This window comes from Pristiophorus japonicus, chromosome 6 (genome assembly GCF_044704955.1).
Source record: "Pristiophorus japonicus isolate sPriJap1 chromosome 6, sPriJap1.hap1, whole genome shotgun sequence".
Lineage (NCBI taxonomy): Eukaryota > Metazoa > Chordata > Chondrichthyes > Pristiophoridae > Pristiophorus > Pristiophorus japonicus.
The window spans coordinates 85,482,071-85,509,593 of record NC_091982.1 but is presented as its reverse complement, the minus strand read 5'-3'; the positions used below and the strand labels follow the sequence as shown (position 1 = coordinate 85,509,593).

At 43.1% G+C, this 27,523-nt stretch overlaps 1 protein-coding gene across 4 annotated transcripts in view; it reads right to left on the bottom strand.

Moving 5' to 3' along the window:
- Nucleotides 1-27,523, bottom strand: part of LOC139265182 (kelch-like protein 4) — a 224,549-nt gene that overhangs the window by 138,449 nt on the left and 58,577 nt on the right. The window contains exon 5 of one of the 4 annotated variants that reach the window (XM_070882114.1): nt 16,212-16,235. The exons of the other annotated variants lie outside the window; for them this stretch is intronic. Coding sequence (XP_070738215.1) covers nt 16,212-16,235 — 24 coding nt within the window. The remainder of the gene's footprint in view (nt 1-16,211; nt 16,236-27,523) is intronic. 4 annotated transcript variants of the gene reach the window in all.

Below are 27,523 nucleotides of genomic sequence, written 5' to 3'. Positions count from 1 at the left end.
CTCAACTGCTCCTTATGGTAGCCTGTTCCACATTCTAACCACTCGATGAGTAAAGAAGTTTCTCCTGAATTCCCCATTGGATTTATTAATGACTATCTTATGTTTATGGCCCATAGTTTTGGTCTGCCCCACAAGTGGAAACATTTTCTCTACCTCTACCCTATCAAACCCCTTCATAATCTTAAATAGCTTTGTCAGGTCCCCTCAGTCTTCTCTTTTCATAGAAACATAGAAAATAAGAGCAGTAGTAGGCCATTTGGCCCTTTGAGTCTGCACTGCCATTCAATATGATCATGGCTGATCCTCCATTTCAATACCATATTCCCGCTTTTTCCCCATACCCCTTGATGCATTTTGTTTCTAGAAATCTATCTATCTCCCTCTTAACTATATTCAGTGACTTGGCCTCCACAGCCTTCTGTGATAGAGAATTCCATAGGTTCACCACCCTTTGAGTGAAAACATTTCTCCTTATCTCGGTCCTAAATTTCATACCCTGTATCCTGAGACTGTGACCCCTTGTTCTAGACTTCCCAGCCAGGGGAAACATCCTCCCCAACTCCAGTCTGTCCAACCCAGTCAGAATGTTATACATTTCAATGAGATCCCCTCTCATTCTTCTAAACTCTAGTGAATACAGCCCTAGTCGACCCAATCGCTCCTCATACGACAGTCCTGCCATCCCAGGAATCAGTCTGGTGAACCTTCGCTGCACTCCCTCTATGGCAAGTATATCCTTTCTTAGGTAAGGAGACCAAGACTGCACACAATACTCCAGGTGTGGTCTCACCAAGGCCCTGTATATCTGTAGTAAGACATCCTTGCTCCTGTACTCAAATCCTCTTGCAATGAAAGCCAACATACCATTTTCCTTCCTACCTGCTTGCTCCACCTGCATGTTTTTTCGAGAGAGAAAAGTCCCAACCTGTTCAGCCATTCTTGCTAAGTATATACTCTCAGTTTTGGTATCACCCTTGTGAATCTTTATTGCACCTTCTCCAATGCCTCTATGTCCTTTTTATAATATGGAGACCCGAACTGTGCACAGTATTCCAAGTGTAATCTATCCAAGACTCGATACAAATTTAACATAACGTCTCTGCTTTTCAATTCTAATCTTCTCGAAATTAATTTCAATGCTTTTCACTTTTTATGGTCTTATTAACCTGTGTTTCTATTTTTAGTCATTTATGTATCTGTACTCCTGGATCCCTTGGCTCCTCTACCCCTTTCAGGAGCCTGGAGACTTAGGGTGCCTTCGCCATAGACTATTGGGAAAATGAATAAATATAATGGTAAACTCTCAGCTTGCTTCTTTTTATTGCTTTATTCAACTGTACCCAGAATGTTTGGGCCTTGGTAATTAAACATCAGGAATAGTGGCATGACACGGAAAGAGCTGGGACCCAAACTGACAGTCTCAGCAGAACATCTGAAGAAACCTTGTAATGCCACAGCTACTTCTTTCTAAAGCTCATGTTGCATTCCACTTCCATTTTCAACTTGGAGATAAAAAGTGTGGAATTAAACTAAAAATTGATTTTTTATGTTGTTTGTCAACTGCTATATTTCCACGCATACAAGAAATTGAATACCACCAATGTTTAACGACTTGCCAATTTTCCCTTCATTTATGGGGAAAATAACTGTAACTCATAGGCACTAAAAGCAGTTATACATATGGTATTCCTCATGTGCTGTAAACGTCAATATATTACTCTATTGTATAATGTATCCATAACTTGTATAATAGTCAAAACTATCAAAAATTGCATGGAATTGTTTCTGGTGGTATACTAGAGCTTAAATCAAGTTAATAAGATGTAAACAGTAATGACTGGAGAGACAGTAAGATAAATTACCATTGGTCATGTGATGTAACTGTCATTCTAATGTGTTTCTCTTATTTAACAGCAATCATTTGCACTAAGAGGCTTTGTTGTTCAACAGCCTTAATGTTTTACCCAAGGGATTAAAGGCTGCGTGCACTCTAATATGGATAAGAGGCTCACAAGTCTCTCTGTTAAATCACCTATTAAATGTAGCGGTGTGGTGTACTTAATAATCTGCCACTGAGTATTGACCTGGTGTGGGTCTTGAACCTGTGAGCCAGCCTGAAGTTGGCCATCTGTTTATTTATAACCATTTTTTTTCCAACAACGAAACTCAATTTGTTGTAATCTGTACATTTATTGGATTATTCTGGAACATGAAATGTCCCAGGATGTCTCACACTAAACCATTGAAGGCTTTTTTGTGTCAGCATCCATCACCCTGTGTTCGCTGACCTACACTGACTTCCAGTTAAGCAATTCAAAACTCGCATCCTAATTATCTAATCCCTCCATGGCCTTGCCCCTCCCTATCGCTGTAATCACCCCCAGTCCCACAACCCCACCGCCCCCCGAGATGTCTGCAATCCTTCAATTCTGCCCTCCTGAGCATTCCTGATTATAAATTGCTCATTGTTGCCTAGGCCCCAAGCTCTGGAACTCCATGCCTAAACCTCTCCCCCTCTCTACCTCTCTTTCCTCCTTCAAGACGTTCCTTAAAACATACCTCTTTGACCAAACTTTTGGTCACCTGCACTAATTTCTATTTATGTAGCTCGGTGTCAAATTTTTATTGCATAATACAGGTTGAACATCCTTTATCCGGAACCCTCAGGATCTGGCCTGTTCTGGATAGGGATTTTTCCAGACGAGGGGGTGGTCACGTTAAATTGGATGGTACAGGTACTAAGCAAGGGGATATCTGGGCTGGCTGGCTTGGCTTGGGAGTGTGGCAGAGAGATCATTGCCGGGGGGGGGGGAGGGGTCAGGCCAGCGGGAGTTGGCAGAAAGGAAAGACTTCAATTTGTTCATGTCAGAGTTCTGCGCATGCGTCACCCGGTGGCCGGGAATAGTTCCGGACGAGGGGTGGTTCCGGATAAGGGAGTTCTGGATAAGGGAGGTTCAACCTGGACTCCTGTGAAGCGCCTTCGGACCTTAAAAGCTCGATATAAATTGTTGCTGTTGTTGTTATCGATCAGATGTTCTTGTATCCTAGTCTCTTATTAACAGAAACACAAGTGAGAAATATATAGAATATATGTAATTGGAGATGCTTATGGAGTGGAGTACTAGCAAAATTAACCTATAAGGCCAAGGGATGAGTATACGGGACAGTCAGAAATGAGTTGTGTTTGCTACTTCACCAATGATTAATTTTCAGTAATCCACTGCTCAACTGGTGCACATGTTGATCTCTGTTTTAAAATATTTTACATTTACAATATGTGCAGTGATATAATTGTACCAGTGATCACCCTCATATCTGGATTATTTATTCACATATGTCTTTGTTAAACAAATTTCTGTTTTATGAGCCAATATAGCAATTAAACTTGGAATAAGATTATATTTCAGCAGTTAGAACAAGTGTTTTGAGAAATGACCTCCTCAGACTGGAAAATGCCCTGTGAGTGAAACAAGCTCCTCTAGAAACTGGCGCTATCTGCAATTACTCAATGATGATGGCAGCTCACCTTTAAAAATGAAATATTTTTCCCAGGTTCTTCACAGAAGCCAGTATTTGGGAAACATCACTAAGTATTTATTCAGATTTTTCTGAATTTAAATGGCACCGGAAAGTAGTAACCTTCAATGGAAATATCCCCAAGGGGGCAAAGCATTCCTTTTGTGTGGGGAGTTTGTTGATCCTTGAGTAAATGTTTCCTCTTAAAAAGGAATCTTCCCAAAAGTGCAATGTTCATTATTTATCCAGTAGTTAAAGGTTATAAATTGAGTTTTTTGTATTTGTCCCTGAATTGGTGTCCAGTGCTATTTAAAAAGGCATAAAACTCAGTGTAGCAAGCACATTAACTCATATTGGGGAGTACACAGTGTATTCATATTATTTTCATGTGTATAATTTCAGTTTCAATAACTGAGTTGACTTCCTCTATATACAAGTGATTACAGTGCTAAATACCGACATGGAACATATATTTCTACTGCGCTCCCAAATAAAAATATCTCTCGGCTACACAGTGGCACTTCGGAGGCACACACTTTATAACAGAAGCGGGTTGGCTTTGTGCTGATGCTGCACTTAGTGTAAATGAAGCATGAATCCTAAGGGGAACGTTATAAGATTTTTTTCACACAAAGGATGATTAAAACTACAGGAACCATACCATCATTTAAAAGAAAATGAATAACTGTGTCAAAGGATAAATATAATGAGATATATGGATAGGGGAGGGTAATAGCTCGACCGGATATTGGAACTAAATGGAATCAGACTCCACGGAGAAGGGAATGTCACTTCGCTTTCCTTCAGAGATGACAGGGAACTTGACACCCAATTTTCTATCAATTTTAGCGTAGAAGTGAATCCAAACTCACCTTCCACCCATGCTAAACTTGTGGAATTACTTACCCGTAAATCAACCACCTAATAACAATGATTAAGATTATTCAGGGGACAAAATTTGGAGTCGGCTTAAATTGAAAGGAATTATATCCTAAACAACAAGGGGTGTGATAAGTTCACCATCTGAGGAGTAACCAGGCACAGTGGATTTCCCACCTGTTGTAGAACCTGCCCAATTTTTGTTTCATTGAATTCAAAAGGGATGAAAATTGGGCAGGTTCCACAACAAGTGGGAAATCTGTTCCGCCAGCGTACCACCCAGGCATCAAAGTCAAGAATGACCCTTTAAGAGTCATAATAATAATAACTTTTATTTATATAGCGCCTTTAACATAGTAAAACATCCCAAGGTGCTTCACAACAGTTTTACAAGACAAAACAGATAAATTTGACATCGAGCCACAAAAGAAGAAATTAAGGCAGATGATCAAAAGCTTGTTTAAAGAGCTGGGTTTTAAGGAGTGTCTTAAAGGAGGAAAGAGAGGTAGAGAGGTGGAGATTTCGGGAGGAAGTTCCAGAGCTTAGGGCCCAAATAGCTGAAGGCATGGCCACCAATGGTTGAGCAGTTATAATGAGGGATGTTCAAGAGGCCAGAATTTGAGGAGCGCAGACATCTTGTGGGGTTGTGAGGCTGAAAAAGATTACAGAGATAGGGAGGGGCAAGGCCATGGAGTGATTTGTAAACAAGGATGAGAATTTTGAAATCGAGGCATTGTTTAACCGGGAGTCAGTATAGCTCAGAAAGCACAGGGGTTATGGGTGATCATGACTTGGTGCGAGTTAGTACACGGGCTGCTGAGTTTTGGATGACCTCAAGTTTACGTAGTGTAGAATGTGTGAGGCCGGCCAGCGGTGAGTTGGAGTAGGCAAGTCTAAAGGTAACAAAGGCATGAATGAGGGTTTCAGCAGCAGAAAAGCTGAGGCAGGGGCGGAGATGGGCAATGTTACAGAGGTGGAAAAAGATGGTTTTAGTTATGCCGTAAACTTATTTCTGAGTCAAATATGACATCAAGGTTGCGAACAGTCTTGTTCACCCACAGATTGATGCTAGGGAGAGGGATGGAGTCAGTGGTTAGGGAACACAGTTTGTGGTGGGGACCAAAGATAATGGTTTCGGTCTTCCCAATATTTAATTGGAGAAAATATCTACTCATCCGGTACTGGATGTCAGACAAACAATCTGACAATTTAGATACCAAGCAAGGGTCGAGAGAAGTAGTGGAGAGATAGAACTGGATGTCATCAACATACATGTGGAAACTGACTCCGTGTTTTTGGATGTTATCTCCAAGGGGCAACATGTAGATGAGAAATAGGAGGGGGCCAAGGAAAGATCCTTGGGGGACGCCAGAGGTAACGATGCGGGAGTGGGAAGAGAAGCCATTGCAGGAGATTTTCTGGCTATGATTAGATAGATAAGAATGGAACCAGGCAAGTGCAGTCCCACCTAGCTGGACGTTGGTGGAGAGGCGTTGGAGGAGGATGGAGTGGTTAACTGTGTCAAAAGCTACAGACAGGTCCGGAAGAACGAGGAGGGATAGTTTACCTTTGTCACACTCACAAAGGATGTAATTTGTGACTTTGATGAGAGCCGTTTCGGTACTGTGGTAGGGACGAAAACCAGATTGAAGGGATTCAAACATTGAATTCATGGAAAGCTGGTCACGGATTTTGGCGGCGACAACACATTCAAGTACTTTGGACAGGAAAGGGAGATTGGAGATGGGGCGGTAGCTAGCAAGCAAAGTGGGGTCAAAGGTTGGTTTTTGTAACAGTGAAGGATCAGTGAGATCTCGAGGGGCAGATTCAAGGATCTTCAAAGTTGGGCAGGCAGGTTAAAAAGGCTTTTAAAAAGCTAGTGGTATTGTAGATTTGTATATCAGGGCATTAAATATATAAAAAAAGATGTGATGTTAAATTTGTACAAGGCATTGATTAGAATATTGCAAACCCCATTTCAGGAAGGATAAATAATGTCAGCAATCAGAAAATGTGGTCATGAAGAAAAACAAAGTTGGATTTTTTTTCCATTGAAACAGAAAAGGTTAAGGAAATTTGATAAAGGTATTCAAAATTCTGAAAGATTATTTGTCTAATCATAAACGAGAAACATGGAGGTGGGGGATTGGGCATAGTGGAGAGTAGGGCATCTTGAGGGGTCAGGCATAGCAGGGAGATAGGGCATTGTGGGGAGTGTGGGGTCGGATATCGCAGGGGTACGATCATGTGGAGGTAAGCTTGGTGGGCCAGGGAAAGCACTCCTGCTCCTCCTGGCCGACAAGCAGTGCAATAAAGGCACGCCTCATGGATTAGGCTCTTTTTGCATACTTTTACCTGCTGGGATTCCCGTGGCCCAGAAATTCCAGCATCTATGTGTAAAATTAAAAATTCAGTTACAATGAAGGCAGGTAGCCTCCTTGAAAGGTTTTAATGATCGCCCATCCCCCAACTTGCATTCATCAAAACCGAAAGTGGGTTGGTTGGAGTCGTGAGAATTTTGAAACCTTTAAACCCCCCGCACACCACTCCATCCTTGGGGGTTTAAAATTCCTCACTGAAACTTTGTGCATTTGGTGCTCCTTGAATATTTTGGGAAGCGGGCAGGGAAGTGGAACTGAGTCCATGATCAGATCAGCCATGATCTTATTAAATGGCAAAGCAGGCTCAAGGAGTGAAATGGCCTACTCCTGCTCCTATTTCTTATGTTTCTTATTTTGAACCCACTGGCAATCAAAACTGAAGTCATGGGCATTTTGGTGTGTGAATAGTCCAAGGTCGCTCCAGTAGAGAAGGGAAACAATTGGTTTCCAGTTCATAGATATGATATGGAATTGTTGTACTGAAACTTTAAGCCAGATTCCAGAAGGTAGGCAGTTTTTGTTGTTAACCCTGAATGAGTCACTGAGGCACAATAACACCTTCACTAAACACAATAACCTACATTGGAACTGTATCACTCGGAAGTCTCATTCTGGGCTCTTTTCCTGTATTCCAACAGTTGCATTTAGCAGGGGAATAATTTTGTAATGAAGTTATTGTATTGTGCTTTGTTAAGTGGCCATTGGCACAGTGTAATCAAACATAGCTATCATGACTCATGAAATATATTTGGATAAATTCAGAAACAATTGGTGCATGAATTTGTATTGTAAATCACTGAATAAGACATAGTACTTAAAATTCTAAGGAGACGTCACATGCTTTCAGAGAACATAGAGAGTGCGTGTGACAGGAAAAATAGTGTTGAATGTCATGTCAAGTTGAAACCCTATAGAGCTTTTAGAAAGCCTTGCTGTATATTTAGAACAATTTATGGGAAAAAAATGACACCATTATATTGTACTGTAGTTGCAGAACATATTGATAAAAGGAACATCGGAGCTTGTTGTGCATTCAGAGATCCAGATGGCAGCTGTGAAGGCGATTTAAATGTGCTGAGTTGCCAGATGCAAGTAGAATTTCATTTCAGTGTCCATTTGAATTGAGTTTTCTCTCGCTCTTCTACTTATTGTGACCGGTGTTAACTTATATAGCTCACACCTAAAGATGTTAAATTTCAGGAGGTAAATACAGGCTCGGCACTGCGAAGCCAGCAGCGCCCAAAGCAAGGATTGATAGAATACGAGGTCCGTGGGCCTCATAAGCATATGGCGTGAGCTGCTAACACTGCTAACTCAAGCAGCTCGCGTGAGAAAAGACTACAATTTCAGGCCATCTACCTCGCAAGCAGCAGCCCTTGTGGGGGGGGCGGGGGCAGGTGATTGAGACTCCATGGGGGTTCTCCTGTTCCTCTGGCTCCATATGAATAGTTAAAAAAAAACGTTTTTCACAACCTACATTTTTTTGGCACCAGCCAGGGCCACTGAAGATTCCTGAGCAGATCAGATTTAAAGACTTCCCCGCTCAACGGACACAAATTTCTAAAAGGGGTCCTCAACAGGCATTAGGCCCTCATTTACATATTCACGGGACTTAATATCTGTTTTAGGCGTCTGTGCAGGACAGCATCATTCAAAGACATGGGGTCAGGGTCCACATGTTTGCTGATGATGCCCAGCTCCATCTCTCTCAGCTGCCTCTGCATTGTCAGACTGCTTGTCTGACTTTCAGTCTTGAATGAGTTATAATTACCTTCAGTTAAAGATTGGGAAGACCAGAGCCATTGTCTTGTGCCCCAGCCACAAATTCTACCCTTGCCACAGATTCCATCCCCGTCCCCAACCACCGTCACAGGTTGAATCCTCCCAGCTCTGTAACTTTCCACAGCCCTACAACTCTATACTTTTCCAATTGTGGTCTCTTTAGGATATCCCCATTACGTTGCCTCATCATTGGTGGCCATACCTTCAGCCGTCGGCCACATGCTCTGAAATGCCCTCCTTGAATCCCTTCCAACATTCCAGCTCACTATTCTCCTTTAATACCCTCCTTAAAAGCCATTGTCTCCTTCTTTGACTTAGTGCCGATTTTTGTCTGTGTGAAGCACCTTGGGACATTTTTCTATGTTTAAGGCACTATAAAATAATGTATTTGCTCATTTCTTGTGCTGGGAATTATAAAGTTAGATTAAAAAAATTAATTGAACCATATAGAGAGAGTATGATTTAGACACAAGACTGATATTTATGACCGCTGCTCGGATTGTGTGCTCCTTTTATTGATGAGTTAGGTTTCAAGTTGATTTGATTCAATTCATTATGGTTAATGGAAGGGTTATGTGATCGGAGGACTACAACTTTAGTATTTCCTACCCTGATTTAAACAGATCTACATATTGTATGGAAGATTAAGAAGGGCTCTTTGCTTTTATGAAGCCAAATCGCATTGCCATACAGTCAAAGCTCAAGTTCTTTAGTAAACTGCTGCAATATGACCTTCACAGCACATCCTGTATGCAGTAATGTTTTGACTTTTTCAGTAGGAGCCAGCAACAGTTGATGCTGAAGCTTTAATGTCCCATTATTTGTTTCATTGTTAAGGTTTTTCTTAGGTATGCTTGTCTGCTAAAATATTGTGTTTCAAGAAGGGTTTGTGTAGATTTTAGATTAGGATCCCATTTGTTTGTGTGAAGTTGGCACTGACTTCCTACCTTTAGCCATGGATTCTGCTTTTCACCAAACCAGGACCCAGGGGACATGAAAAATGAAGCTATTTAAACTGATACCTTGAAGAATAATGTATTTTAAAGTAGTATTTGTTTTAAGACTAATGGAACAATGCATAAGGTGAGTGGCCTTTAACGAGTTTAAATTCACTATCATTAGTGATAAATGGACGATGTAGAATCTTCTCTTGGTTTATGCGACCCCCTCAATACTGCTCCATTCTTCATTGAACTTAACTAAATGAGAATGAAAGAAAGACTTACATTTATATTGCACCTTTCACGACCACCAGACGTCTCAAAGCGCTTTACAGCCAATGAAGTACCTTTGGAGCATAATCACTGTTGTAATGTGGGAAACGTGGCAGCTAATTTGCACACAGCAAGCTCTCACAAACAGCAGTGTGATAATGACCAGATAATCTGTTGTAGTTATGTTGTTTGAGGGATAAATATTGGCCAGGACATGAAAGAGATATGTAATTTCAAATATTTTTGCAGGTTCCTGTTTAAAAAGCACTAAGAACAAGGCAGTAATTGGTGGCTAATTAATCACTATTGATAGTACTTAGTAATGCTTACAAAAAATTGCTTGCAGAGCAGAAAGGGTGCCATCTTTTGCCAAGTTGAAAACTGTATCGGGAACAGGAGAGGTGATCCAGCATTACCAAAACTCCGGATTCTCGAAAGGAGTACCAACACTGCATTTAAGCAGGAGCAGTGAAATAGCACCAAAGTGAAGCTGCTTCAACTCTGCTTCCTTGCTATCTTGATGATAATTGTATTCAAGTGCTGTGTAGCAATTGGGTGTTAATTGTATTCAGGTGGTGGGCATTAATTGCAGACTCTTTTGTGCATATATATGTCTGGGAGTAGGCCAAAGAAGACTTGTGGATACCATGGTTTTGTACAACTGCAGAAAAATATCCTCTTTATATTAGAATCATAAAAATTTACAGCACAGAAGGATGCCATTTTGGCCCATCATTTCTGTGCTGGCTGACAAAGAGCGATCCAGCCTAATCCCATTTTCCAGCTCTTGGTCTGTAGTCCTGTAGGTTACAGCACTTTAAGTGCACATCCAAGCACTTTTTCAGGCAATGAATTCCAGACTCCCACCACCCACCCTCTGAATGAAGAAATGTCCCTCAAATCCCCTCTAAATCTCCTTCCAATTACTTTAAATCTATGCCCAATGGTTGTTGGCCTCTCTGTTAAGGGAAATGGGTCCTTCCTATCCATTCTAACTAGGCCCCTCATAACTTTATACATCTCAATAAGGTTTACCCTCCGTCTCCTCTGTTCCAAAGAAAACAAACCCAGCCTATCCAATCTTTCCTCATAGCAAAAATTCTCCAGTCCAGGCAACACCCTCGTATCTCCTTTGTACCCTCTCTAGTGCAATTACATCATTCCTGTAATGGGGTGACCAGAACTGCATGCAGTACTGTTGTGTATGCAATAACTCAATAGACTGAATACTGTAAACTCTGAAAAGGTACAAACCTGGCTCTACTTTATTAGAGCCCAAAGTGATTACATTACAAGATGGCTGGCCTTTTATACCTGGGCCGCACACACGTGCGCACAGCCTAATGACCTCCGACAGTGGCACCACCTGGTGGCTAGTAAATCCAAGCATACATACATGACAATATTTCCCTTTAAGATATTAGTAACAGTCTTTTTATGAATTGAGACAATCCGGGGCTTTCCACTCCCGAGTTGAACGTCTCAGTTCAACTCCAGCCTTGGACGAGCGTTATGAGTCTGTTTCGACTGGGGGCTGAGTAGCCGATCTGATGGGAGTGGCAATGACCACGTCAGGGATTGAAAGTCCAGATTCATTGATGACAGCAGAGTCCTCTGATGACTGAGGGTAGGTTGGTTGGTCACTGAATGTGTCTTCCTCAGACTGTTCTGGTTCATCCGTGTGCCACAGCTTTATCTGATTGACATATTTCCTGCATGTCTGCCCATTCTTGAGCTTAACGATAAACACTCTGTTATTCTTCTTGGCCATAAAATACCGGCGATCCATTTGGGAACTTGACCATAATTCAGTACATACACAGGATCATTGATAGAAATGTCAAGTGACACAATAGCGTGATCATGATACCACTCTGACTTTGACGTCTGTATTCGACACGATTATTCAAGTCAGGGTGGACAAGAGAGAGCCTGGTCTTGAGACCTCTCTTCATCAATAGTTCAGCAGGGGAGACCCCGGTAAGTGTATGGGGTATTGTCCTGTAACTAAGCAATATGCGTGACAAGCAAGTTTGCAATTAACCTTGAGTTACACGTTTCATACTCTGCTTGATGGTTTGGACTGCACGCTCTGCTTGTCCATTGGATGTGTGTTTGAATGGTGCTGATCTCACATGTTTGATACCATTGAGTTTCATGAACTCTTGAAACTCCATATTGGTGAAGCAAGATCTGTTGTCGCTTACAATTATGTCAGGCAGACCATGCGTAGCAAACATGACACGAAGGCTCTCAATGGTAGCTGTGGATGTGCTGGATGACATGATTGTACACTCTATCCACTTGGAATAAGCATCCACCACAACTTTCCCAGGAAGGGACCTGCAAAGTCGATGTGGATCCTGGACCATGGTTTAGATGGCTACGACCACAGGCTCAGCGGCGATTCCGCTGGTGCTTTACTAAGCTGCATGCAAATGTTGCACTGATGCACACATTCCAGATCAGAGTCAATTCCAGGCCACCGTACATGAGACCTGGCAATGGCTTTCATCAGGACAATACCGGGTTGCATGCTATGTAGATCATGCACAAATTTCTCTCTGCCTTTCTTGGACTTAACAACACAATTACCCCACAGTATACAATCTGATTGTCTTTGCGACGGATGTAAGGTTTGGTCTCCTCACACATTTGCTTGGGTATGATTCGGGTTCTGATGAAGGGTCATCGACCCGAAACGTTAACTCTCCACAAATGCTGCATGACCTGCTGAGATTTTCAGCATTTTCTTTTTTTATTCCAGATTCCAGCATCTGCAGTATTTTGCTTTTGTATAAGTACTTTTGGACTGTAGTCACTGTTACAATGTAGGAAACGTGGCTGCCAATTTTCGCACAAGCAAGCTCTCCCACAAACAGCATTGTGATAATGACCAAAAAACCTAGTTTATTTGTTATGTTGATTGAGGGATAAATATTGGCCAGGAAACCAGGGATAACTCCCCTGCTCTTCTTCAAAATAGTGCCATGGGGCCTTTTACGTTCACTTGAGAGAGCAAATGGGACCTTGCTTTAATGTCTCATCTGAAAGATGGAACCTTCGATAGTGCAGTGCTGAGGGAGCGCTGCACTGGAGTGTCAGCCTAGATTTTTTGTGCTCAAGTCTCTGGAGTGGGACTTAAACCCACAACTTTCTAACTTGGAGGTGAGTGTGCTACCCACTGAGCCACAGCTGACACTGCAAGGTAAGTTTATTTTTAGGTCCTTTAAAATATGTAAATTTACTTTTCAAAAAATGTAATTCTAGTTTTAAATAATTAATAAGTTCCATTTTGATTAATTTTAAATGAGATGTTTTTAAAACATTATTTATGTGTATTTTGGTGCTATTCCCTTTCATACATATGGTGATTCACCCCAACTTGGGATAGTGTTGGGCCGGCCCACATGATCCCAGGGATGCGTGCGATGCACCGAAGTCCCTGGGATATGTGGGCCTCTACGCAGGCCTTCACATAGAGGCCCAGGACCACATGATAGATTCTGGGCCACCAGATAGATTCGTAGAAAGTTTTCGGGTCGGAGGCATCCACTGCGATTTCTGGGCCTTTAATGATCGGTGTACATAGACCCCTAAATCTCTTTGGACCTCCACTGTTCCCAACATTTCACTATTTAAATAATACACTGATCTATCCTTTTTTGGTCCAAAATGGAAGACCTCAGATTTGCCTGCATTGAAATCTATCTGGCACAGTTTTGCTCATTCACTTAATCTATCAATGTCTCTTTGTAATTTTATGTTTCCGTCTATACTACTTAGTTTTCCACCAATCTTTGTCATTGGCAAATCTGGATATTTGGCTCTCTATTCTGTTATCTCGGTCATTAATAAATATAATAAATAGTTGAGACCCAAGCACAGATCCTTGTGGGACACTAATAATCACTTCCGTTCCATTCGGGTACATATCTATTGTCCCTGCTCTCTGTCTTCTACCACCTAACCAATCTCCTAACCAGGTCAATAATTTGCCTTCAATTCCATGAGCTTTAATCTTACTTAACAGTCTCTTATGTGGAACCTTATCGAATGCCTTCTAGAAGTCCATATAAAGGGAGTGTGGGTCATATAGTCCAGGCTATACAAGTGCAGGTCCTTACTGGGAGTTCATCAGTATTAAATCTACGCTATAGAAGGAAATAGGAAAACAAATGACTTTTGCTTTAAGCAAAGACTTTCAAAGGCAGTTTTGAATTTTAGAAATCCAGAAAGTCCACTCAAAACCTGGTCTGATCAAATCCAAGTTGGGCAAGCAGTATTCCTGAGAGCAATCTTTTGTCATTTCAATGTCTTTTCCTTAATCATTCTTCACTGATATTCACTGATGTGAACTAAACTGTAATCTTGACTCTGGGAAGTACAATAATATATCAACAACACAAAAAGGAGAAACTGCTGGAATAAAATCAAAAGAATTCTGGAAAAATGCAACAGTTTAGTCAGCATATGTAAGGAAAAGGGAGAGGTTAGGAAATGTCAGGTGTACCCAAAATGTCATAATCTGTTTTAAATCTGTAATGTTCAATTTTAACGATATTCGACCATTTTAACCTACAGGGTGCATTTTGCACTCAGGCCATCCCCAGCTTGCCTGTAACCCACTCGGGGTTGTGTATTTCCAGCAATTTCTGCTTTTATTACAAAATATATATCACCATTCTTTTCCTCTCCCTCAATTAAATATTTGTTAATAGGTAATATTGTCACACTGTACTGTTTACTTGCTACAAACATTCATTGAAAGTCTAATCACTGCTAGGTTCCTATCCAATCATTCTCACTTGGATAAGACAGTTGCTGTGATCTGATTTTCCCTCTGTGTCAATAAAGTTCAGTGAAGAACAAAGGTTGGAAATTAAACTCATTACAAAAAAAATCACAGGTAGAGATAATACTGAAATAAAAGGGCTGAGAAATCAGCTCTTCCATGTGTTTCCTACTCACAGACTGTCAGAGGCAATCAAGTGTAAATATTATGGTTGCAGCCCTGCATATTGACTAAGGACTGAGATAAAAACGAAGCAGGTTTTAATGGTAATGATTATGACCAGGTGCCTATATTTTGACCCAAGTAAAGGCAGAACCAAATGAACATCAATATAGATAAGTGTGAGGTGGTACATTCTGGGAGGAAGAATAAGGAGGCCACATACTCCTTGGAAAATGTGTCTAAATGGAGTAGAAGAGAAGAGGGATCTGGGGCCACAGCTACACCATCACTAAAAGTAGCGACGCAGGTTAATACAGCCATAAGAAAGGACATAAAGCACTGAGGTTAATTTCTAGAGGGATAGATTGAAAAGCAGAGAAGCTATGTTAAACTTGTATCGAGTCTTGGTCAGATCATACTTGGAGTACTGTGAACCGTTCTGGTCCCCTTAGTATAAACAGGATACAGAGGCACTGGAGAGGACGCAAAAAGGATTTACTAGAACGATACCAGAACTAAGAAGTTATACCAATCAGGAAAGATTGAACAGGCTGGGGCTCTTTTCTCTAGAAAGGAGAAGACTGAGGGGTGGCATGATAGAAGTCTTTTAGATTATGAAAGGATTAGAGAAGAGTTTCCACTTGCGGGGAGACCAGAACTTGGGGCTATAAATGTAAGATAGAAACATAGAAATTTACAGCGCAGAAGGAGGCCATTTCGGCCCATCGTGTCCGCGCCGACCGACAAAGAGCTGCATGGCCCCCCTTGGTCAGCAACCCTAAAGGTTACATATAAACCTCTGAACAATGAACGAAAAGCAAAGAGCACCCAGCCCAACCAGTCCGCCTCACACAACTGCGACACCCAGTTTTACTCAGAGAGTGGTTAGAATGTGGAACTGATTACCACAAGGAGTAGCAGAAGCGACTAGCATAGATGCATTTAAGGAAAAGCTAGGTAAACACATGAGGGAGAAAAGAATAAAAGCATATATTGATAGGTTTCGATAAAGAAGGGTGGAAAGAGTTTCATGTGGAGCATAAACATCGTTTTGGACGTTTTGTGCCAAATGGCCTGATTTTTTTATTTGTTCCAGGATGTAGGTGTCTTGGCAAGGCCAGCATTTATTGCCTATCCCTAATTGTCCTTGAGAAGATGGTGGTGAACTGCTTTCTTGAACCGTTACAGTCCTTAGGGAGGGAGTTCCAGGATTTTGACCCAGCGACAATGAAGGAATGGTAATATACTTCCAAGTCAGGATGGTGTTTAACTTGGAGGGGAACATGAAGGTGGTGGTGTTCCCATGCACCTGCTGCCCTTGTCCTTCTAGGTGGTTGAGGCTGTGGTTTTGGGAGGTGCTGCCAAAGAAGCCTTGGCGAGTTGCTGCAATGTTTCCTGTAGATGGCACACACTGCAGCCATGGTACAGATAGAGGGAGTAAATGTTTAAGGTGGTGGATGGAGTGCCAATCCAGTGGGCTACTTTGTCATGGATGGTGTCGAGCTTCTTGAGTGTTGTTGAAGCTGCACTCATCACACTCCTGACTTGTGCCTTGTAGATGGTGGCAAGGCTTTGGGGAGTCAGAAGGTGAGACACTCATTGCAGAATACCCAGCCTCTGACCTGCTCTTGTTGCCACAGTATTTACATAGCTGGTCCAGCTAAGATTCTGGTCAATAGTGATCCCCAGGATGTTGACGGTGGGGGATTCGGCGATGGTAATGCCATTGAATGTCAAGGGGCAGTGGTTAGACTCTCATTTGTTGGAGATAGTCAAGCCTGGCACTTGTGTGGTGCAAATGTTACTTGCCACTTGTCAGCCCAAGCCTGAATGTCGTCCAGATCTTGCTGCATGCGGGCATGGACTGCTCCATTATCTGAGGAGTTGCGAATGGCACTGAATACTATGCAGTCATCAGCGAATATCCCCACTTCTGACCTTAGGAGGGAAGGTCATTAATGAAGCAACTGAAGATGCTTGGGCTTAGGACACTGCCCTGAGGAACTCCTGCTGCAGCAATGTTCTGGGGCTGTGATGATTGACTGCCAACCACCACAAGCATCTATCTTCCTTTGTGCTAGGTATGACTCCAGCCAGTGGAGAGCTTTTCCCCTGATTCCCATTGAAGTCAGTTTTACTAGAGGTTACTTGATGCCACACTCGGTCAAATGCTGCCTTGCTGTCAAGGGCAGTCACTCACACCTCACCTCTGGAATTCAGCTCTTTTGTCCATATTTGGACCAAGGCTGTAATGAGGTCTGCAGCGAGTGGTCCTGGGAGAACCCAAACTGGGCATCGGTGAGCAGGTTATTGGTGAGTAAGTGCCGCTTGATTGCACTGTCGACGACACCTTCCATCACTCTGCTAGTGATTAAGAGTAGACTGATGGGGTGGTAATTGGCCATATTGGATTTGTCCTGCTTTTTGTGGACTGGACATACCTGGGTAGTTGTTCACATTGTCAGATAGATTCCAGTGTTGTAGCTGTACTTGAACAGCTTAGCTAGAGGCACAGCTAGTTCTGGAGCACAAGTCTTCAGCATGACAAAGGCATCAGGGGGTATGGTAAAAAGCAGGAATATGGGGCCCAAGTTTCCACATGATTTGCACCTGATTTTTAGGAGCAACTGGTGGAGAACGGACTATCTTAGAAATCGCAATTCTCCACATTTTTTTTCTGCAGTTCTAGTCAGGTAGAACAGTTCTACTTTGGAACAGAATTTTTTCTTCAAAAGGGGGCGTGTCCGGCCACTGACGCCTGATTTGAAAGTTTCCACAGTGAAAACGTACTCCAAACTAAAGTAGAATGGAGCAAGTGAAGATTTTTGTAGAACTGAAAAAACCTGTTCTACACATTAAAAAATCAGGCACAGGTTACAAATTAGGCGTCCAGAACAAGGTGGGGGGGGGGAGGGGGCGGGAAGGGAACTCATTAAATTCTACAATAAATCCTTATTTATACTTCTACAAATATTATACAAATAAATCCAACCTGAATAAATATTTATAAGCAAAGAAAAGATTAAATAAACCATCTTCCTACCTGTGTGAAAGTGCTTCAGGCACGGAGAATGCTGCAGTCAGCCTGAGGCGCCCGTTCTGCCTGCGGGGGTGGGGGGGAGGCGCCTGTTCTTTCCCGCGGGGGGGGGGGGAGGTGCCCGTTCTGCCCGCGGTTGGGGGGGGGGGAGGGGAGAGGAGGCGCCCATTCTTTCCCACGGGGGGGGGGGAGGCGCCCGTTCTTTCGCACGGGGGGGGGGGAGGCGCCCGTTCTGCCCGCGGGGGTGGGGGGGAGGGGAGAGGAGGCACCCGTTCTTTCCCGCGGAGAGGGGGAGGTGCCCGTTCTTCCCGCCGGGGGGGTAGGAGGCGCTCGTTCTTCCCGCGGGGGGGGGGGTGTAGGAGGCGCCCATTCTTCCCGCGGGGGTTTGGGGGGAAGGAGAAAGTGAGAAGACTGCAAGTGCTGATGTGCTGATGGCATTGTGCTTTTATTAAAAAAATGTTCAAAAATTAAACAGCGACAAAGAACTACAAAAATGGCCGAGTGCCAATGTTTTTTTCACACTGAGCATGCGCGAACGCTCCAATGTGCACGCGCAGCGTTGCCGGCAGGAAAAAAATTATTAAAATAGTACCCGCCCCCTCCCACTTACAAAATCAGCGCGAGTGTAGGCTCCGCCCCCCTGGGCGCCGCGTCAGGCAGACAAGGAGCTGCAGAACGCTCCAGAATCGCAATTTTTTTTTTAGGCGCCGTTTTAGGCGCGAAAAACGGGCGCCCAGCTCAGAGGGGCGCCCGTTTTTTATCGTCTGGAAAATTGGGCCCACGGTGTTGAGATAGAGAATCAGCCATGATCATATTGAATGGTGTTGCAGACTCGAAGGGTTGAATAGCCTAATACTGCTCCTATTTTCGATGTTTCTATGTTTCTATGACATCTGGGATGTTGTCAGGGTCCATAGCCTTTGCTGAATCCAGTGCGCTCAGCCATTTCTTGATATCACGTGGAGTGAATCGAATTGGCTGAAGACTGGCTTCTGTGATGGTAGGGACCGATATGCCTCATCCACTCGGCACTTCCGGCCGAAGATGATTGCAAATGCTTCAGCCTTATCTTTTGCACTGACGTGCTGGACTCCGCCATCATGGTGGCTGGTGTGCAACGGCCATCCACGTTAAAAAAATCCACACAGGCATCTTCCACACTTCAGGATCTAGTTTAGGATCTGGAATATTAGATCCTTCATTGAAACACCTGTGAACTCATCCCTTTTTGGTGTGGAAGCAAGTCATCCTTGCTTCGAGGGACCGCCTATGATTGAGGATGGGGATATTCATGGAGCCTCCTTCTCCCATTAGATGTTTAATGCTCCACTACCATTCATGTCTGGATGTAGCAGGAGTACAGAGTTTTGATTTGATCCAGGCCTAAGCAGGGAATGCTTAACCCTGTCTACAGCATGCCGCTTCCTGTGCTGTAAATACTATGTAAGACTATGTAACAGAGACCTGGGTGTCATGGTACATCAGTCATTGAAGGTTGGCATGCAGGTACAGCAGGCGGTTAAGAAAGCAAATGGCATGTTGGCCTTCATAGCGAGGGGATTTGAGTACAGGGGCAGGGAGATGTTGCTACAGTTGTACAGGGCCTTGGTGAGGCCACACCTGGAGTATTGTGTACAGTTTTGGTCTCCTAACCTGAGGAAGGACATTCTTGCTATTGGGTGAGTGCAGCGAAGGTTCACCAGACTGATTCCCGGGATGGCGGGACTGACCTATCAAGAAAGACTGGATCAACTGGGCTTGTATTCACTGGAGTTCAGAAGAATGAGAGGGGACCTCATAGAAACGTTTAAAATTCTGACGGGGTTAGACAGGTTAGATGCAGGAAGAATGTTCCCAATGTTGGGGAAGTCCAGAACCAGGGGACACAGTCTAAGGATAAGGGGTAAGCCATTTAGGACCGAGATGAGGAGGAATTTCTTCACCCAGAGAGTGGAGAACCTGTGGAATTCTCTACCACAGAAAGTTGTTGAGGCCAATTCACTAAATATATTCAAAAAAGAGTTCGATGAAGTCCTTACTACTCGGGGGATCAAGGGGTATGGTGAGAAAGCAGGAATGGGGTACTGAAGTTGCATGTTCAGCCATGAACTCATTGAATGGCGGTGCAGGCTAGAAGGGCCGAATGGCCTACTCCTGCACCTATTTTCTATGTTTCTATGTCTATGTTTCTATCTTATTTATGGTCTATTATAGATAAAGATTTATGTCATTATAAAGCACTTAGTAATGTTGGATTTCAAACTGAACTGATTATGTGATGTGTTGCATCATTACCTAATCTAAACAATTCATTTGTTTATTCTGCAAGACTAAAGAGAGTATACTAACAATAAAATAAAATAGTGGACTCAACATAAAAGTCAATCTGTTCTTTGTATAGTTCTATAACTCTGGTATTCATCCAGAAAGTCCAGTTTTTATTGTGTCTGTGACCATTTCCATGCACCTTCTACCTCTTTTTCCCTTCTCTTGGTCCTTCTCATGCCCTTCTTGTCACCCAGTCATGCAACTTAAATTTCTTCCTTCTTGGATACTTTGCCGCACCCCCCCCCCCCCTCAGCCCCCCTCCCCTCAACCCGAAACTCTACCCCAACTCATCACTGCTCCTCTGCCTTCCTACTTTCCTATCGCTGTTACAGGCTTCAATCTCCTTGGATAAGCCTCCAGCAACCCTATGTGCCTCTCTTGGTACTGACCTGCCATACTGCCAGTCAAAGATATCACCCCCTTGATGTGAAGACTTGCAAAACCTTTATGTCTGGTTCAACCATTTCCCCTGCAGGCAAATTGAATGAAAACCCATTCTAGACTAATGGCAAGAAATACCAAGGACCATATCTTAATAAGAAAGAAAGATTACATTTATATAGTGGCTTTCATGACCTCAAGAAATCCCAAAGCTCTTTACAGTACTTTTGAAGTGTAGTCACTGTTGTAATGTTCGAAATGTGGTAGCCAATTTGTACACAGCAATGTCCCACAAACAGCAATGTGATAATGACCTGGTAATCTGTTTTTTTAGTGATGTTGATTGAGGGATAAATATTAGTCAGAACACCTCATAATGAAGCTCATTATCTCAAAATGAATGTAATATGCAAAAATAAAAATCTGTGATGACTGGCCTGTCTAATATCCTATCCTGGGAACCAATCGGGTGCAAACTGCTATGGAATGTACTCAACAACTTCTCACTATTTCCGATTTAATATTCTAAATGGCTTCAAGCTATAAAGGTTTTAGTCAGCTGACTCATACCTTTATAGCAATATGAATTAAAGTGAAATCCCTTACATGCCATATAGGTAAAAGCCCCAGATGAGACAGTCCCCAATACTGCTGATAAACTCACTGAAAAGACTCTACTGGTCTCTCTGACTGACTGGCAATAGCTCTCTGACAGATTGTATATCTCAGACCATAAACTACAAATCAGCTTTATTGACAAGTAAAATGAACTGTATTGACAAGTTGTGATAGCTAACACAGTAGATTTAATCAGATTACACAAAAATATTTGATTTCTCACCAGTACATTAAAACCATTAAAAAAATAATGATCATTTTGAAACTAATAATTCTCACAACTTAGTACGTATGTCCTTACGGAAAATCTTATACATGAGATCAAATAGTCACAGAGCGTTTCCATCAGCCCAAGTTCAAAAATTAGCTGGCAAAAGCAAAATTCCTGATGGACCTTGACACAAGAACCCAGTTATACCCTCACTTACTCTGAAGACTGAATGGCAAGAACAGAACTTCAAAAGGGATAGCTTAACAATGAATAAATCAGAGTAGGGTTCAAAACAAGGCAGACAGCATCTTTGGTCCAATATTTAAAGCCGTGGGACAAAGCAACTCTTGTACAGAGAAAGGTTAGATAACCCTCCAGATAGGCCATCAACTCCAAACGCGGTTGCCTTCTCACATCGAGGTCACTAACTTTACAACAACAACTTGCATGTATGTAGCACCTTTAACATAGCTCATCACAGGACTGTTACAGAGGATGCAAGAGTGGCCAGAATTGGAGGATTGGAAGGTTGGAAGAGGTTACAAGGACAGGGAGGGCCAAGCCATGGAGTGATTTGAAAACAAGGATTAAGGTTTATTTCCTCACTTACCTGTGCCTGGTACCGAAAATTCCTTAGGTGGTCTACCTGGACAGAGGTCACACATCCAACCTTTGAAGTGATATTGACCCATCATGCAAATCAAGTGCACGTGTAATCAGAGAAACATAGAAACATAGAAAATAGGTGCAGGAGTAGGCCATTTGGCCCTTCGCGCCTGCACCACCATTTAATGAGTTCATGGCTGAACATGCAACTTCAGTACCCCATTCCTGCTTTCTCGCCATACCCCTTGATCCCCCTAGTAGTAAGGACTACATCTAACTCCTTTTTGAATATATTTAGTGAATTGGCCTCAACAACTTTCTGTGGTAGAGATTTCCACAGGTTCACCACTCTCTGGGTGAAAAAGTTTCTCCTCATCTCGGTCCTAAATGGCTTACCCCTTATCCTTAGACTGTGACTCCTGGTTCTGGACTTCCCCAACATTTGGAACATTCTTCCTGCATCTAACCTGTCCAAACCCGTCAGAATTTTAAACGTTTCTATGAGATCCCCTCTCATTCTTCTGAACTCCAGTGAATACAAGCCCAGTTGATCCAGACTTTCTTGATATGTCAGTCCAAACATCCCGGGAATCAGTCTGGTGAACCTTCGTTGCAGTCCCTCAATAGCAAGAATGTCCTTCCTCAAGTTAGGAGACCAAAACTGTACACAATACTCCAGGTGTGGCCTCACCAAGGCCCTGTACAGATGTAGTAACACCTCCCTGCCCCTGTACTCAAATCCCCTCGCTATGAAGGCCAACATGCCATTTGCTTTCTTAACCGCATGCTGTACCTGCATGCCAACCTTCAATGACTGATGTACCATGACACCCAGGTCTCGTTGCACCTCCCCTTTTCCGAATCTGTCACCATTCAGATAATAGTCTGTCTCTCTGTTTTTACCACCAAAGTGGATAACCTCACATTTATCCACATTATACTTCATCTGCCATGCATTTGCCCACTCACCTAACCTATCCAAGTCACTCTGCAGCCTCACAGCATCCTCCTCGCAGCTCACACTGCCACCCAACTTAGTGTCATCCGCAAATTTGGAGATACTACATTTAAACCCCTCGTCTAAATCATTAATGTACAATGTAAACAGCTGGGGCTCCAGCACAGAACCTTGCAGTACCCCACTAGTCACCGCCTGCCATTCTGAAAAGTACCCATTTACTCCTACTCTTTGCTTCCTGTCTGCCAACCAGTTCTCAATCCACATCAGCACACTACCCCCAATCCCATGTGCTTTAACTTTGCACATTAATCTCTTGTGTGGGACCTTGTCGAAAGCCTTCTGAAAGTCCAAATACACCACATCAACTGGTTCCCCCTTGTCCACTCTACTGGAAACATCCTCAAAAAATTCCAGAAGATTTGTCAAGCATGATTTCCCTTTCACAAATCCATGCTGACTTGGACCTATCATGTCACCTCTTTCCAAATGCGCTGCTATGACATCCTTAATAATTGATTCCATCATTTTACCCACTACCGATGTCAGGCTGACCGGTCTATAATTCCCTGTTTTCTCTCTCCCTCCTTTTTTAAAAAGTGGGGTTACATTGGCTACCCTCCACTCCATAATAACTGATCCAGAGTCTATGGAATGTTGGAAAATGACTGTCAATGCATCCGCTATTTCCAAGGCCATCTCCTTAAGTACTCTGGGATGCAGACCATCAGGCTCTGGGGATTTATCGGCCTTCAATCCCATCAATTTCCCCAATACAATTTCCCGACTAATAAGGATATCCCTCAGTTCCTCCTTCTTACTAGACCCTTTGACCCCTTTTATATCCGGAAGGTTGTTTGCGTCCTCCTTCGGTGAATACTGAACCAAAGTACTTGTTCAATTGGTCCGCCATTTCTTTGATCCCAGTTATGACTTCCCCTGATTCTGACTGCAGTTTGTCTTTACTAACCTTTTTCTCTTTACATATCTATAATAGCTTTTGCAGTCCATTTTAATGTTCCTTGCAAGCTTCCTCTCGTACTCGATTTTCCCTGCCCTAATCAAACCCTTTGTCCTCGACTGCTGAGTTCTAAATTTCTCCCAGACGGTAACCAAATGAAAGTGGCCATCAGCTGGCGAGCTACCAAATTCCACAACAAAATACAAAAAATATGCAGTCTTTTACACATAGCAATAAGATGGATCTTTGGCTTATCATGATGACAGGGTTCTGCAAGAAGTAGATCGGAGGAGTACGAATCAGCAGATCCATCTTAATATATTAGTGAGGAGGAGAATTTGATGTTGGGGGTAGTGACACTGCAATGTGCATATGCAATGAAGTTAGTTATCAAAAACATTGGACTGGAAGTCCCAATTGCAATTCTTACACTTCAGAGTGTTTCCAGTTCTAAATTAAATATCTAATTATTCTGGCAATGTAGACAAGATATATACTGGAGGAAAATATTGAAGTTGTGGAATCATTGTAGCTTGAAGTGATTAATTCTCTGCCACAGGGACATCAGCAGTCTATTCCAACCTGCTCGATTATCTTTAGCAGCATCTGTTACCTGTGTTGATATGAATAAATTCCAGTAAATTTAAATGCAGTATTATCCCAGACATTGGGCTTAATTTTCCCCAATGCTGTTTTTTGGCATATTGCCAGAGTTACACCTGTTTTTGTTGGCCCCAACTACTCCAAAAAAATAAGTAGCAAGTTTCCCCGTTCTCTGGGGTCAAGTTTCGGGCCGCGCCTAGAACGGCGCAGCCCCGACACGGACGTCCGTTTATTGCGCCTAAAAGCGCGACAAAAATGTACCTCGTAATTCTCGGACTCCCTGCAGGTCCCTCGGAGCTCGGCGCAGCGCGCAGGCAGCAGAAAAGGGCAGAGCCACAGAGTCGCGCCGATTCTGCAAGTCCAGGGGGGGCGGGGCTAAGTCAAATGAGAGAACATTGTGCTGGCAGCCCTGCGCATGCGTGTTGGAGCGCACGCCCGCGCAATAGCCGATAAACATTGGCACTCGGCCATTTTTAAAGGAACTTAAAGAAAAGTGCTGATTTGTCTCGTGGACCTCTGGAAAGGCTTGGGATTGAATATTGGTGATTTTTGGGTGTCTGAAGGAGTGCTTTTAGCAGCACTGTTGAAGAAATCACTTGCTGAAGTCAGTGAGTGCTGCTTTTCACTGCTAAACTTGCAGAACCGGTGCTGCATAGGTGCATGCAAAATAAGGACTGTGTGTTTTGAAAAATAAGAGTGTCAATTCAATACAGCAATGGAACAACGTCCGCCAAGAACAAAGAATTTCTTGCATGAGGAAGTGGAGATATTAGTCAACGTCATTGAGCAGAGATGGCAGGAGCTAGATACCAGCAACAGAGGTCACATAAAAGTGCCACCTAAAGCAATGAAGAAACGCTGGAACCAAGTTGCAGAAGATTACTGCGCAGTGGTGCATACCATGAGATCTGGAAGCCAGTGTAAAAAGAAATGGCACGACCTTGGTCAAGTAGTTAGTGTAAGTAATATTTTCATTTTTTAATGTAATCGTAATTGTAATGTGACTATCTGTATGTCCCACCCTACAGAAAGACGCACTCTGTAAAAAGTTATATTTTACTCTTTGCAGAAGAAATTGGCCCACAACAAAAGGGAAGCAACTCGAACAGGAGGAGGTGTGCCCAATCTGCATCCACTGACACCCTTGGAACAGAGGATAGCTGCTATGATAAGTCGTACATGGAGAAAAGCAATCGGTACAGCACAAGCTGGGCCCGCACGCGAGGAAGAGGGTAAGTCCTGAAAATGCATTGTGGCCCTTTAAATCAACCTGCTGCCTGGCCTGCTATGTGTGAGAGTACTCATGCCACCCATCCTGCCCCCTCCCTTACTGTTAAACATTTGAATGTTCTGATGTATTTTGCAGAACATGATGATGATGATGATGCCAACCCTGAGGATCCTGAAGTTACAGAACAAGAAGCAGTACAACCAGATGCGGACGATCCAGACTGGATGATGGCGGCGATGAATGAAATGTCTACAGGGGCGAGCTTCCAAATTAATGTTTATGAGCCCCCATTAAGGGCCATCAGAGTTTCAACCCCTTGCATAGGTTCTGGTTCACCTTCCATGGTTTTGATTCCAACGTTGTGGGTCCCAGTGGTGCTGGTGATATCATGGAGCAGTTTACACCCATTCACCCACCATCCCAGCATACGGCTCGCACTCGAGTGCTGCCGTATGGAACACAGAGCGTCCCACCATCCCAGCCCATGCCTCTCTCTCTAGTACTGCCGTCTGGAACACAAAGCGTCCCACCGTCCCAGCCCGTGCCTCTCTCTTTAGTCCCACCGTCCCAGCCCGTGCCTCCCACTGCAGTGGTGCCGCGAGGCAGACCTAGACAGAGGAGAAGGAGATTGGAGACACGCTCTCCTGAGATGCAGCGTGCAACAGATGCGGCTCAGGTTGTGGCATTGGGTATGGAGACCAATGAGCTTACCCAATCACTCATCGGTAGCGTCAGTGCAGTTGGTGAAGAGTTGACGGTCCTGACGGGAGAAATAGCAGTAATGACACGGGAACTTAGGGAGGGAATGTCCAAGGGAGTGCAATCGATGGCACAGACCATCAGGGAGGGCAAGCAAGCGACGGCACAGGCCCTCATGGAGATAGCTGCTGCAATAAGGGCACACAGTCCCGCCAATCAAATGACACCCCATGAAGAAGTGAACATTCACTGAGATGTGGATGAGACATGGTTGCAGCCTTTCTTTGCTGCTTTTGTTCTTGTTCTTGATGTAGCTGTAGTAGTGTTTTTCAAATTGAAATTGTTTTGTAAGTTTTGTAACTTTACAACTTATAAGTGATCTTAGGGCTTTTAAATGATCTTATCGTGTAAATGCTCTCTCATTTTGTATCTTATTTAATTTTGCACCTAAAAAGTGATCCTAAAGTCTAAGTGATCTTAAGTGTGTAAGATTTTTCACATTGAAAATGTTTTGTAAGTTTTGTAACTTTACAACTTATAAGTGATCTTTGGGTTTTTAAGTGATCTTATAGTGTAAATGCTCTCACATTTTGTAACTTATTTAATTTTGCACTGAAAAAGTGATCTTGAAGTTTAAGTGATCTTAAGAGTGTAAGATTTTTCACATTGAAATTGTTTTGTAACTTTACAAGTTTATAAGTGATCTTTAAGTTTTTAAGTGATCTTCAAGAGTCATATTACAAAGTAAAGGTTGATACAACAAATATTTTATTACAGTGACGTTAACTTTTAAATAAAATATTTTTTCATTAAAATTGAATCATCTTCCATTAACACAACACAACGTAGGAACAACTTCAAAGAATAAACATGTCCATGCACAACAGTAGTCACAGAGCCCTCAGGTATCAGTAGTTGAAGCATTCATGGATGAGCTGCTGGCGCAGGGCTCGAGCAATCGTTAAAGGAGCACGATGGACGGTCCTCCTCCGACCTCGTGCTCCAGCATCAGGCACTTGCATTCTTTCCTGATCGTCATCATCAACCTCATCCTGCTCTTCCAAAATACTATCATCATGCACTGGACCCTCACGTGGGTCTTCTGGTTCCACTACCAGCTCCTGCTGCCTCATGATGGCTAAGTTATGGAGCATGCAGCAC